General features: G+C 41.1%; 1 protein-coding gene across 1 annotated transcript in view; it reads right to left on the bottom strand.

Moving 5' to 3' along the window:
* Positions 1–543: 543 nt before the first annotated feature.
* The window catches only part of LOC113127348 (interleukin-1 receptor accessory protein-like 1), a 176,056-nt gene continuing 162,803 nt past the window's right edge, over positions 544–13,796 (bottom strand). Inside the window, exons 8-11 of the mRNA XM_026301821.1 lie at positions 11,955–12,101; positions 6,142–6,312; positions 3,515–3,559; positions 544–2,212 (exon numbers count right to left, since the gene is read on the bottom strand). Of these exons, the coding sequence (XP_026157606.1) occupies positions 1,485–2,212; positions 3,515–3,559; positions 6,142–6,312; positions 11,955–12,101 (1,091 nt within the window). The 3' untranslated portion in view covers positions 544–1,484. The remainder of the gene's footprint in view (positions 2,213–3,514; positions 3,560–6,141; positions 6,313–11,954; positions 12,102–13,796) is intronic.

Genomic DNA, 13,796 nt, shown 5'->3' on the forward strand with positions numbered 1-13,796 from the left:
CCCCCTGCCACAGCTAATAGTGAGCCCATATTTTGGCTGTGCATAAGGACCTTCTCATACAACTCTACCAAAACCTTTGGCCACACCTTTGCTATCCCATGTAGAAACTCTAGACTCACGACAACTTATTATATTCCTACATCCGCTTCCCCCAGCAGTGCCAAGAATCCAGGACCGATTCAAAGTCTGAGATTTAAAAGCCCTGTTTCATTTATGCATTTTAACAGACTAGTTGTTTCCGTTGACCAGGCGGTGACAAACCAATAACAGAGCTGTCATTTATGAGCCCTGGACAGCCTTGTTTGGTCCTGTAGAGGAAACCAGGTAGGGTAAATGCTTCTGGCGACCCTGGATGTCATGGCTTTCCTCTCGTCCATAATGACATCTTCGACAGCGTAGCTTCATCCTCATGAAATGAAGTCACATTTGCTGCACCAGCTGTGAAATCAAACACAAAAAGCCTGTTCTGCTGCAATCTGCTGTTTGAAATGTCAGAAATCCTCTTTTAAAAATGTGATAACTTTTCTTCTACTATAAGGATAAGACATTTAACAAATGACCTATCGATTTTCATGAGCTATGTGGTTCCACATAACAGTTTCCTCAATCCCATCTATTTGAAACATTATAGGTATAACTTCTATAAGCAAATATCCCTCAGTTACAAAAATAGATTCTTCTTTTTTCATAAAATAACACACACAATTATTTTTCAGTGATATCGTCATCTGTTCAGGTAAATAGTGAGGCTGTGTTTTCTTAAAAGTAAATTTTATCATGAGAGAAACAAAGAGATGGGACGCCTAGCACCATATTCTTCATATCCCCTTTACAAAAGCATTCAATGGCCATTTGGGAAACCATGTTTTGCATATTCTGTCCAGATTCTCAAGCCTTACAGCAACCAGCAGAGCTAAACCAAATCATTCTCCCCTCTCCAGAAAACCCTTCAGCTTTATAAAGTACACCAGCCAACAAATTAAGATAAAGGTAACGACGGTTTAACCGACACATCTCACAGGCCATTGCTTCACTTTTGTACAATCTGAAACAAAAGAAATTGAAAAAGAGTGGATGATAAAACGTAAAGGAGAAACAAGTCCCAAACACTGATGCTACAAAGAATTCAAAAACATATGTACAGGACCCTGTATTCCTTGACTCTCTGGGTAAATTATCGTAGGTGTTGGCTTGTGTTACTTGAGTGTTTATACAGGCATACAAAAAGTTCTTGCTTCTTTTTTGTTGTTCAGTTTCAGTAAAAGCTCTTATTGGACCAAAGCAAAAAGACAAAACAAAAAACTAAACAAAAAACTCTGCCACCACCTCCATCATCTGTGTGTCCCTCTCCCTGTTGTTTCCTGGTGCAAATTCAACAGCAGCAAGTAGCTTTAGGCCCATCAGGCTCATCTGGCTTCAGTGTGTTCAGGGTCCACATGCCAGAGGTGAGTCCTCCCGGTCTACCCAGCCCGGTATCTTCTCTGTCACCAGATGACACTGGAAATACTGGTCTCTCTGGGTAGCAGAGGCAGCATGGCGTTGTTTCCGTGGGCCTCCTCCAGACTCTGCTGGCGCGGTGACTTGGACTGCGTCCTCTGCCCATTGATGAGCGTCATGGGGATGTTGCAGTAGGTGTGCTGGCCGCCTAACGACGACAGGGGCGGGAGCGTGCTGCTGGGGGGCAGGTCGTAGTTGTAGCTGCGGTAATAGTGTTTCTGCCTCATTTGGGTGTGGCAAGAGTTGTGGAAGGTCGAGCGCAAGTCCGGGTGCGCCGTCGCCATGGCGGTAGAGGTGGCAGCCGCCATGGAGATGGCTGACACGGTTTGGAGCTCGCTGAAGGGACCCTGCTCGCTGACATCCAGCACCTGCTCGTGGGAGATGCTCAGGGGCTCCATGCGTTTGAAGGGCATCTCGTACAGCAGCTGCTTCCAGAACTTGGAGTTGAGCTTGTTGCTGGATGGCCCACGCCACTTGATGACCGTCAGCATCTTGATGGTGTGTTTGAGGGCCTCCACCTCCTGGTAGTTCATGATGCCACGCAGCTCGGCGCACTCGATCAGAATCACCTTAATCTCGCCCGTCACCAGCATGTTCCGCAGCCGCGTCTCCAGCTCAAAGATGCTCCAGCCCCTCCGCACCACATAGCTGGGTGTCATCACGATGATGAGGCGCTTGCTCTGGTCCACACAGCGGGCTACGTCCTCGATGTATGCTGGATACAGAGACAGATACATAAAACAGATTGATACTTACACATCTATATTCTAGATTGAGCTAAAATAGAAATGTAATTACATATTCTAGCTTGGACAACATCAGGCTTTGGCACCGAATCGACAAAACACCAAACATGATACCTGAGATACCTCAGAACTCAAATTTCTTGTGTCACCTAAAGGTAAAAGAGCTGAGGGCGTTTACGGTTAGTCCAATATTGTGTTCACGTCCCTAATGAGCAGCACAGACCCTCGATAACCGTGATTCATTCTTATCCAGGCAGAGTTTCACCAGGCCTGTCCTGGGTGTCGTTTATGTGTGTTTATGTGTGTGTGTGTGTACAGCTAATACCTGCTTTTAGCCTTTCTTGGCAGGGACAAAGACTGAGCCTGCTCCAGGTAGATGGGATTAACTGGGCTTCACTTCCCAATCAGACCTTATGACTCCATTGTGTGCATGTGTAGGGGAATGATGTAGAGAATGCCAGTGTGTGAGTGAATCATATCTCAGTGTGTCTCCAGGTCTTTAGGCTCTGTCCTCCTCTCCATATCTTTGAGAATGAACTCCCCCTTTCATGTCACGCCTGATTAGACTGAACTTGGATTTAAAGTCGCTCTTTGCTACAACATGACAAGTCAATCTCTTTGCTGTTTGGTAATTGGTCTCCATGTGGTAACTCAGTGAAATGTGTCCCTGGAGCTAACACTGCCCAGCTGGGTCTGAGTCACTTCAGTTTAGGTTACACCGATCAGCCAGAAAAAAAGGTTTTCTTTCATTTTATCATCACTAAAACAAACAGGAACAGAAACCTGGACAGTATAATAATCAGCTACTGACCCATAGTTTCATTTTCATGTTTTGAACTGATAGACTGAAAGGTAATCTGTCGTCTTTAAGGTGCTGTCTGCTAACATTTTAAAGCTTCAGATTAAATGTCAGAGTTGCAATCAAAGTCTCTGATAATATGTAAAAAAATGAATGCTACATTTTGAAAATATCACTGTTGCTCTGATCTTTATCGTTAATCTCATAACTAATGTCTGAAAGTTTAGCACTACAGTGGTAGTAAAAAACACTGCCAGGTTTAACTAATTTATAGCTCCATGTAGCCTTAAAAAAGTATTTGAGGCCACATGGAGCTATAAATTATGTAAAACACAGAGTATGATTAGCTTGTTACTGATAGTAATAAGTAATAAGTTATTAACCGCTATTGTGACTTATTAAAGCAAGATCTGATTGAGAAAAACTGTTGGTGTGTGTTGACGCGAGCATTAAAAATCCGAGGAAAAAGTACCTCTAAGTAGTCTTGTGTCATCCTGGAAATGATCATTGGTGAAACCTAAACATAGATATTTAGATTCAAAGTATGATCAAAAGATTTGCAAAAAAAAAAAAAAAAAAAGCATTGAATAAAACAGTTCTGTCAATGTGGGGACATGGCTCTGGCATAAACTGTGGTTCTCCACTGGCGAGTGTAAAATGGTAATCGTGCTGTCCAGTTTATTCCAGTTTAATATGGGACATATGGCATAAAAAATACAAGAAAAGACTTTTATTTTGGCAGACGGAGATCAGCCAAGTTGCTGTATGTTAACAATATTGAATACACTATATGTATGTATGCATATACTGTATGTGGTGACATGTAACATGATGAAATGAATCCAGCAGACTGTGGAATAACATATTATTTATCAGCAGCTCGGAAGAAAGATTGTGCTGCAAACTCAAATGTCCAAACAGGGTTTATCTATAGATGTGGATTATGCTTCATTATATCCACTGTTGAAATGCAGATAGATTCCCAATGGGATCTAAATGTTTATACACAGACAGATAAATCAGTGAGCTGTGCCAGCGAGCTGGAATAGCAGCAGACACACTTTAGATTCTTTGATTCTTGCATTTTTATGCCATTTTTCCCATATTACAACAGTCCCCTTGCATCGAGCACATAATCACGGCAAGGGATTCAGTTTATAACCTTGGCACGATGCCGCTGAAGAGGAACATAATTAGTAAGGGCGGTATGTGTGGGAAGACAGGCAGATGCAAGTATTAAAATGGTGGCTAATAATATAATGACATTATCAAACTCATCTGTATGATGAGTTAATCAAAGATAAGCATGGGGCGTGGTGAGAGGCTCCACTGGAAATATACTGTGGCAAACATGCATTAATATCCATGCATACAGAGGCTTTTGATTGTACAGCTGAAATCATGTAGCAGCATGCAGAGGTACGGTCCGTATGGCTCTCGATCATGAACATGGTTTGCTCGTTCCACTAATTATGCTGCATATGTAATATAGGTTCTTATGAGTCCCACAGGCTGTACATAGTGTAGAAATTGCACTTTAAATGCTCTCACAGCAAAAGAACCAACTAGTACGTACAGAGCTTTTCTAGTCAGTATTTTTTTATTTTTTTTTTTAAAGGGAAAATCTGATTATAATTTATGTTTACAACAAAATCCCAAACAGTTCATACAGCAGGGACCAGTTGCAGATTAGATGCTGAACATTTTGTAAATTTAGAGCAAGTTAAACAGAATACGCAAACTCCTGTGGTGGGACACATTTGCAGACAGGCCTGCACTAAAAACGTCTCTTATTATTACTGACAAATTAAGTACAGGTGCATGATCAGGATCATTTTACTACTGCATCTGGTGGAGCACATCTTACTGTACTACTGTACTACTGCATAGTTTCATCCTAAACAATGCAACATATTTATATAAGAACAGAACATTTTTGTGTAACAACATCTTAACTGCAAGGTAACTTGGGATCATATGAAATATTTGTTGCTGAATATTCCTAGTATGTGAAGAACAAGTACAAAATCAGATTCACTAAAATATTGTTATAGATAATCAGTTCGTCTTTATCTGCACTACAACAAAGCCTGAAGGGATATTTTCCAAAGGCCCAAAAAGGTCGTGGTTACTGGATGATCTCAAGGTTCCTTCAATTGTCCAATGATCGGTGTCGTATCTTTGTTTGGAGGTGGTGGACATTTTCCAGCAACAGCTTTCAACCTTCTTTGTCAGACGCAACCCAAAAGCCCAGTCAGATGAAGCTATACTGTGACTGTTCAACGTTACCCATCAAGTGTTCATTTGATTTGGATGTTTATTCTAAAACATATAAAAGTCAATGATAATGGGTTTTCTCCCCATCATTTACTTTATTTTGTGCTGACATGTCCTGTTTACCAAATAATTTCAACCATTTATCTCTTACTTTTAAATGACTATTTGTTGTAATCATTTCTCTGTCTTTTCAGCCACTTACACTGAGTAATTGTGAACTACAAGCTGCTCCACAGTCTTTCCAGCAAAGCAGAAAAATTACCCACATGCTGCCATCTTCTTACCAGGATTTACCTGAGAATTAAACACCAGCTCAGTCTGTGGATTCTTTTTTTACTTTCTATGTGCAGCTTATTGCATGTTTGTTGTCCTACAATAATACTGGCATGTCTATGTTGCAATTTGGCATAAGTGCAATATTGCCCCTTTTATAAGTTGGAATGTGATATTTATTATTTATACTTTTGCTAACAAGCACAGAGGAGATTGTTATTGAAAATTGGGTTCAATAATTACTGACATTAAAGGAATAATGCAAAAATGAGCACATTCTAGTGTTTCCTGTTCTTCTCCTAAATGATCTTCAAAATATTGAAACTGAAGTCTCTCTAAATGTCCTGTTTTACCGTACAGATCCACTTCAATAAGCCAGTGGTTAGAAAATGCACATTGCATAATGGGTCTAGTTACGCCACAACAAAAATGCATAACAGAAAACAAACAAGGCGTATCACCACTGCACTAACAACAGAAACACGAGCAACACCAAGCGACAAAACATTCGACACAACTGGACATCGCCGTGAGAGAGAGAGAGCTTACTTCCTGTGGGGATCAAGTCCCTGTCTGGAATGAAGAGTTTATACCCATAATGCTTCTCCAGTACGTCTGGGAGGATCTCCAGGGCAAAGCGCTCCTCCTCTCGGGTCTCCTGGCTCCACTGGTCCGGGTCCACTTTGGTGTACGACAGGTAAGCATCATAGTCCTTGTTATCTGTAGGCAGAGAGGAAAGACAGACACTGAGATGGGTGAAATTTCATAGCTCCTGTTATCCACCAAACAAACCAGTCTTTTCAGTAGACCCTTCCACCAGAGCGTTTCATTTGGTTTTATAATGCCTAGGTCCAAAGCTGCTATCACAAAAAAGCCTGTTCCTTTTAATACTTGCATCACCTCATGTAAGGGCATTAAAAAACTCCCAAAATCACTCTGCTTCAATTAAATGTGTGTATGTTTCATTATTTGAAAGCAATGTTTCCTGCTTTGGTCAGCAAAGTTATGCACTGTTATACCCCAGACGCTCACAATCTATTTTCATACTGGCGTACTGAGAGCTATTCATTCACTGGGAGCCTTCATTGAGACAGGACACCTCTATTACACTGACCTCTCGGCACCTCTGCCCATCTGAGTGCTTTTCATTACAGCTCCGTCCCTGCTGATGAATAATGTTACTTTCATACTTACTTTGCCTGCTGTGGGCAAAACAAATTAGATTCCAGCTTCAGCTAAATGCTCATTGCTGCCTGCTAGGCAGACACATGACATGGCTCTATCACCCACATGAAAGGTCTGACTGATGACAGATTTGAAATGACTGCAGAGACGGAAAGCGAGAAGAGAGGAGCAACGTTTTTTCTTAAGCTGGAGCACCTCAGTACAATGAATCAGTGAGGTGAAAAGCCTGTGATTAGAAGAGCACATCATCTTTTAGTTCCTACAATAACAGTTCAACTCCAATGTTCAAAGCTCAACCAAACCACTTCATCGATTAGAGTCCGAGGATCGATTTTTACATTGGAGCCATATTTCACTGTGGACCTGCTCAGTTTCCACTTTCTCCTCCTGGTTAGAGCCACGCTGACACACTATTTGGCCAAAAGTGTGCGTTTCTGTGTTTAGCTTAAAACGACCACTTCTCACGAGTTAACTAATGCAAATCCCTGCAGCCAGCTACCAAAAAGGAAAGCCCTCCCACAAAGTGTCAAGGCTGTAATAACAGCACATTGCTTCTGGTTTTGAAAGGAGCCCAACAATAAAAAATGTGTGTCTACAAAGGTTTGGCCATGTAATCCATCTTTAAAAAGTCACGTGCCTGAGTGCTGCAATCGAACTTCATTGTAACTACTTTCAACTAAAGAAACAGTCTGCATGAATTGAAATGAATGATTCTCCTCATTTTATTAGGAATAATTTCATTCCATTGATTTCCACTACATTACAGTGGGTGCAAAAACATTCAGAGAAGGTATCTTAAATGCTTGGCACATGAAACTGAAGCAAAGAATATCTGTATCTGTCTAAGGGTCGTGAGTGCAGCTTTGCAGCCACAAAGCAGATACAGTGAAAATCAAGGTTAGAGGTCATATTCATCAGAAATGATTGCTCTGAGGTAAACTCAAAGACACAAGCAGGGTTTGGATCTATAAATCCCTGTCATTATAACTGTGGGCTCTGTGCTTTATAGTGGCCACCTACAGTGCATGAGCCATGAGGTTAAATTTAACCTATCGAGACCGTAAAAAAGATGGAAACAGGATGAAGGAGTCACACAGACAAGAGCAGAAGACAGATGTGTTGAAGAGGAGGAATTTGTGCATCGGTTCTCAAACCTGCATTGCATTTTTGCAGCTTTTATCAGCCTCTCTATTTTACACTCCTGCCTCTCTCTCTCTCATGGCTATAAGAGAAGTCAACAGTGTCAAACAAGATTCATTTGCTTCCCAGTGGGTAATCTCGATTTTTGGCAAGTGCTCACCACTCTTAAATGACACTATGTAGTTAATCTAACTTGTTTTCATAGCATGCAGCTCATTTTACATCATCAAGGACATGTAAAAATAATTAAAATATTGACCTCATAATCACTTAGGATAATGCAGAAGCTAATCTCTTTCATTTGATATAAATCTCTAAAATGATTTTCTCTTGTAGCCTTTAAATGAATGTTGTGTAGGCAGATCAAGGACTATTTCAATGGAGCTGATTCACTTGTCTTAATTTGGTGAGAAAGAAAAAGGAGAGGCAGCAGGTTAATCTTAAAGGCGGAGTGACCCTCTTATTGCATCTTCAGGAATGACTGGTGAGGTGTATCTGAGGGTGCATCACACCCGCGAACCTCATCCAACACTACTTCTCCATCCCACGCTCCAACTGCAAAGGCAGCAGTTCAACACAGGCCCACTGCACATGGAGTGGGGGTAGGGTGATATTTGCATTTGTGCATAGAGAGCCCACAGTTAGACTGTGAACTCTTGAACTCTCGGTGGAGAGTGCCAAGAGAGTTGGAGGCGTAATCTGTGGGCTCCATTACATTTAATGGAGAGTAGATTGGAACGTAACACACGTACTTAACTCTGTAGCTACAAAAGCGCATGGGTGGGACTGCTAATGAGTAGCTGAGCACTTTTTTTTTTTTTTTTACCATTTTGTTTTCCATACTTTCATTTCACCACAGGAATATGATGGGTTGGCATCAGCCAATAGAAAGAAGATTGTCTTTCTAATAGCCGCTTCTGGTTTGTTAGATACAAATATCTTGTATCTAACAAACCCTAACCCTAACCTCAGCTATTTAAAGCAGACACACTAAATATCAGAAACGCCTCTCAGAATACCACACAACGCCACAAACTACCCATCCATCCATCACATGGCCACATAGAGACACACAAAGACAAACAACCTCACACATTCACTCCTATGGGCAATTTAGAGTCACCAATCAACCTGACATACATGTTTTTGGTCTGTGGGAGGAAACCAGAGTACCTGGAGAAAACCCACACAAGCACAGGGAGAACATGCAGACTCCACACAGAAAGGCCCCTGACAGATTGCGAATCAAGGCCCTTCTTGTTGTGAGGCCACAGTGATAACCACTCATCCACCGTGCTGCCCCCGCCACAAACCACAGCTATTGAAATGACACTCTCTAAAGCAGTTTTAACAAAGCAACATTATAAACTTCAACACTGGGCTGCTCTACCAGACAGCAGTGCTATAAATGAACAGCTGAGTGTATACAGAGTCATTTCCATTCAAAATTAACTGTTAATTCTACAAACATGTCAGAAAAAATGATTATATTCAACAACACCATAACAAAAAAAAAAAAAAAAAAAAATCATAGTTACATATTAGATTCAAAAAATGACTAGGAGAGACATTTAGGCAATGCACAGCATCACACACATAACTGAACATAAAGATGTTTATCTACATCTATGTTTATCTATGCAGGATACAACTCACAAAAACTGAGATGAAAGTTTCCACTAATAAATAATTTATGAATAAATGTGTGTTTTAAATTGATTTTCTCTCAAGTACATTCCAATTTCCCCATGTAATTAGAACCAAATTACAAAGTTCTTTCAAGGAAACATAAAAATAAAATTACCAAAATTATCTGATTAATGTTTCACCCACATAGTAAGTAGGGTAAACTCTCCACTTGTCATCTTTTCTTTACTTCTGCTAATATCACTTTGGAAAAACAAGATGCTACTGGCCCTTCTGAATACTATGTGAGAGTTACCTCTGTATCTTAAATAAGCAAATGAAAGAAGTTGCACTGCTGTGAAAACTATGGATGCTCACTTTCTCCATACTACACTGAACATAACTCATGATTCCACGCTGCACCGACAACAGCAATGTTCATATTTATGGCTGTGTTGATGAGTTCCCACCTCTTTGACAAGCCTGCTAGGCCGTTGTCATAGTGAAGCCTATTATTGATTCTACTGACACCCACACAATGTGACAAGTGAGTGGTCTTTAACTAAACTGTGCTGCTGACAAATAGCTGACAATCCATTGCATTGTTACGTAAAGCTTGCAAACTTGTATCCGACAGCAGAGGGAGGGAGGCGTTCAATTAGTTCTTTGAGCGACCGCAATGTGAAACACCAGCATTTTTTTGTGTACACAGTTACACTCAGTGCACCCGAGACACTGGCTTAAAGGCCTTATTGATGAAAAATGTGTGCGTCTGCTGTAACTCACATGCAGCTCCTTCTTGTCAGTGCAGTGGTTACCATAGAGATGGGATCTCAGTTAACCACCTTCTGCCTTTGCTTAGTGCCTCGTTTGTCTCCATTCAACTGGCAATCACTGGCTGCTATTTTATACTTTATCCTTTCACCTGCAGGATACTGTCCCACTGGAGGTCACGGATGACTTGCGAGGTGCAGGTGCGACCGTGTGCATCTTTGCAAATATGTGTGTCCCTGAGGTGGCAGTGAAGTGATCTAATCGAGTGTGGCGTGAAGGAAAGTTTTAGGGGTCCCCTGAGAGCTCTGCAGGCAGCATGCTGCATCTTATTGAACCTGATCCTTTTATACTGGAGAACAAATTGAAAATCTGTTTTTCTCTCCAAATACTCAGTCGGGTGGCACAATTAAAGGAGACAATCGCTGCTTGGCATTAAGTTCAAGGCCCAACATTTTTTCCTTCCGTTTTTTAACACAACTGCCTCTGGGCCATCCATTACAGCAAAGCTCCACTTTCTGGGGCCGGAAGACCAACGCAGCCAGAGGTAATGACTTTCATCGAAATGTCTGATGTAGCAGCCATCACAGTCAGGCAGAGCTGGGAATGTATGAGGAGAGGAGCAGGGTAGAGAATACTTTTTACCTTTTAATGCTCATAACTCTCTCGCTGTCTCTCTTTTCACTACATACAGTCACTCAACTTCTCCAAACTAATCTCATTCCCCTGAATTCATTGCAGGTGGTACTTCAGAGACTCATTATAGCAGAATCAAATTAAAACTTGCTACTTGTCTCAGTTTGATTTATTCTCAAGCCAAGACTCATCACCAGACACAGGGCCAAACCCACAGGCTTTTTGTAGTTTTCCTCTAAGTTAATGTTTTTTTTGCTCATTTTCAGTTTTCATTCTTTTGCTCCACTAATCCCAAGTGTACATTTATTGTTCTTCTTTGGGGCCTGTATTTTATAATCTAGCCTGTTTTTCACTATACTTGTGATCAAATTCACTGCACTGCAACTTAAAGATACAATTATTATACAAATTTCAGTCATATAACAGTTTATTCATATTGCACAGGAGTGTACTAGTTTTAGTTTATAGTTTATCCTTTCACTCTTGCACTTCTGCATGTGTATTAGCAAGCCACATCTTGCTGAGACACGTATTTTAGTAGAATCCCAAACTCACTTTGTCTTTAACTTATCAGTGTTTGCTTTATGGAGGAATACCTATCAGCAACTTGTGCTTTTCAGTCTCTAAAACACAAAACCACCCTGAAATACAAAGCACATCACCAGCAGCTGGGTCCAAAGTGGTGTAGATGATCAAAGCTAGAGCTTTAAACTTCGACTGCAGGTTTTTCTGTGGGAAGCTCCAAAATATAGCAAGAGAGAACTGTTTGAAAATCCGAACCTCATTAACTATACATCATGCTAGGGGACAGCATTCAGCATGAGCAGCTTTACAGGGCCCACCTATGATTAGTTTTTAAAAGGATGGAAACATGGCAAGAAAGGGAGCAACATCAAATACCGGTGACTTGTTTGCTGTTGTTTAAGTAAGCTTACAGAACATTTAGCAGATTTGCAAATTATGCAAGAATAACATATTACAATAAAATAATATTATGTCCCTACCTCCATCGATATCCTCACTACCAAAGTGGTTCCTGTAGAAGAGCATGAGCTCGATCCTGTAGCACTTGTACAAGGTCACCAGACAGATCAGCAACAACAGGATGGCTCCCAGACCTCCAGCCAGCTCCACAGTGTACATTAGCTCTGCTAATACGCAATCAGGATGAGAGAGACAGTGAAAGATTTTAATAACTTTTTAAAGCAAAACAAAGAAAATGCACCATTCATAGTAGAGAAATGCCAATTATAAAAAACATATAGTATGAAAAAGGGTGTATATGGACTGTGACTTGTTAAATATTTCCCTGATTATCCATCAAAAAAACCTTTGAGCAATCTTGTTTTCAAAAAGACTGCAAAACTGTAAATGTAGATTTCCTTGTACAACCTCTTTTATACAGTGCCGACTTGTTGCTTCCAGCCTTGATTGGACAACAAAAAACTCACATTCAGGAGCAGCATATGCAGAAAGAGACAGCCACACTTATGAAGACCACTTACGTGTAGCACATGTGCTGTGGGAAATGGCTCCATAAATTAAGTATCGATGTGTAAATGCATATGTTCTGTATAACTCACTACATCAGATACTTCTGTTAGAGGGAACATATATTTTGCGGGAGGGTGAGCAAGGGGGAAGTGACTGCTAGAACTGTACATAAGGGTCAGGGGCATCATTTAAAGGCAACCGTGTACTGAGGGGTCACAAAAACAAATGACTTCAAAACAAACAAACTTAACTCTTGATATTTGCAGAAGCAGAGTTTCTGTGTTACTTGTGTTTAAAAAAGGTCAGGAAAGTAAGACTAGTAATGTTTTTCAGGAGGATGAAATGTAATATTTTACACTACAGGCGATGGACTTGACCATTAGGCTTCATGGTCTAGTAACTTGCCTTGAAAACTAAAAAAGTAAAAAGTAATTTGTCCTTTGTCTTTTCATGATCTTGTCTATTTCTCAAGGCCTTTTTTTTTTTTTTTTTTTTGTTAGGTGTCACTCCATCTTTTGCAGTTCAACATTTCCTCTCGGTTACGCCTCACAAAATCTGGGTGGTCAGCCTTCATTGCCTGACTAATGGACGGCAGTAAAGGCTGGACTGATTGCAATGCTGCACACACAAACACGGATGGAGAAGACTCGTGTGCATCACCATCCATCACGATGCACATTTAACCTCGTTGGAGTGTGCGATGCCCATCCCACTGCAGCGGCCATCAGACTGACAGCTCTCGTGATGAAGGATGATGTTCTGTAGAGCTAATGAGCATGGCCTGCGCTGCTTCATCACACCTGTCCGGACGGTGACCTTGAGTCAAACGCATGGACAGCCGTATGTGTAACTACACAAATAAAGTTGAATGCAGGTTTGCCCATACACCCTCTGACTGCATCTTGTCTCACTGCCCTCAGGCTAGGAATCGTCCTGAATTTGTTTACTTTTCTGAGCGAGGTTCTGCAGTGAACACAGCTTCTCTCTTCAGGTATCTGGACAGAATAACAAGCCAGCTGCTCCTTAAGCAGCAGCAACTGCAGTGAAGGAGGCCAATTCTTCTCTGCCCTGAATCCACATTGTAGTAGCACTGCAGTGGGACAGATTAAAACAAATTAGCTCCTTATGACTACAAGGCTGGATCTGATGGAGCCACATGGCACTGGGTCTTTCTCTCCTACTATTTTTGCATCTTACACTAGACAGAAGAAGAAAAGGCAGAATAAGGGCTGGATGGTAAAAGAGAACAATGGTGAGAAGTGGAAATGCTGAGTCTGCACTTCCTCGCTTTCACACATCAAGAATCTAAGTGAGATCCTGAAAAACATTACCTGAGGATATGTTGCCATGGT

This window comes from Mastacembelus armatus, chromosome 2 (genome assembly GCF_900324485.2).
Source record: "Mastacembelus armatus chromosome 2, fMasArm1.2, whole genome shotgun sequence".
Taxonomy (NCBI): domain Eukaryota; kingdom Metazoa; phylum Chordata; class Actinopteri; order Synbranchiformes; family Mastacembelidae; genus Mastacembelus; species Mastacembelus armatus.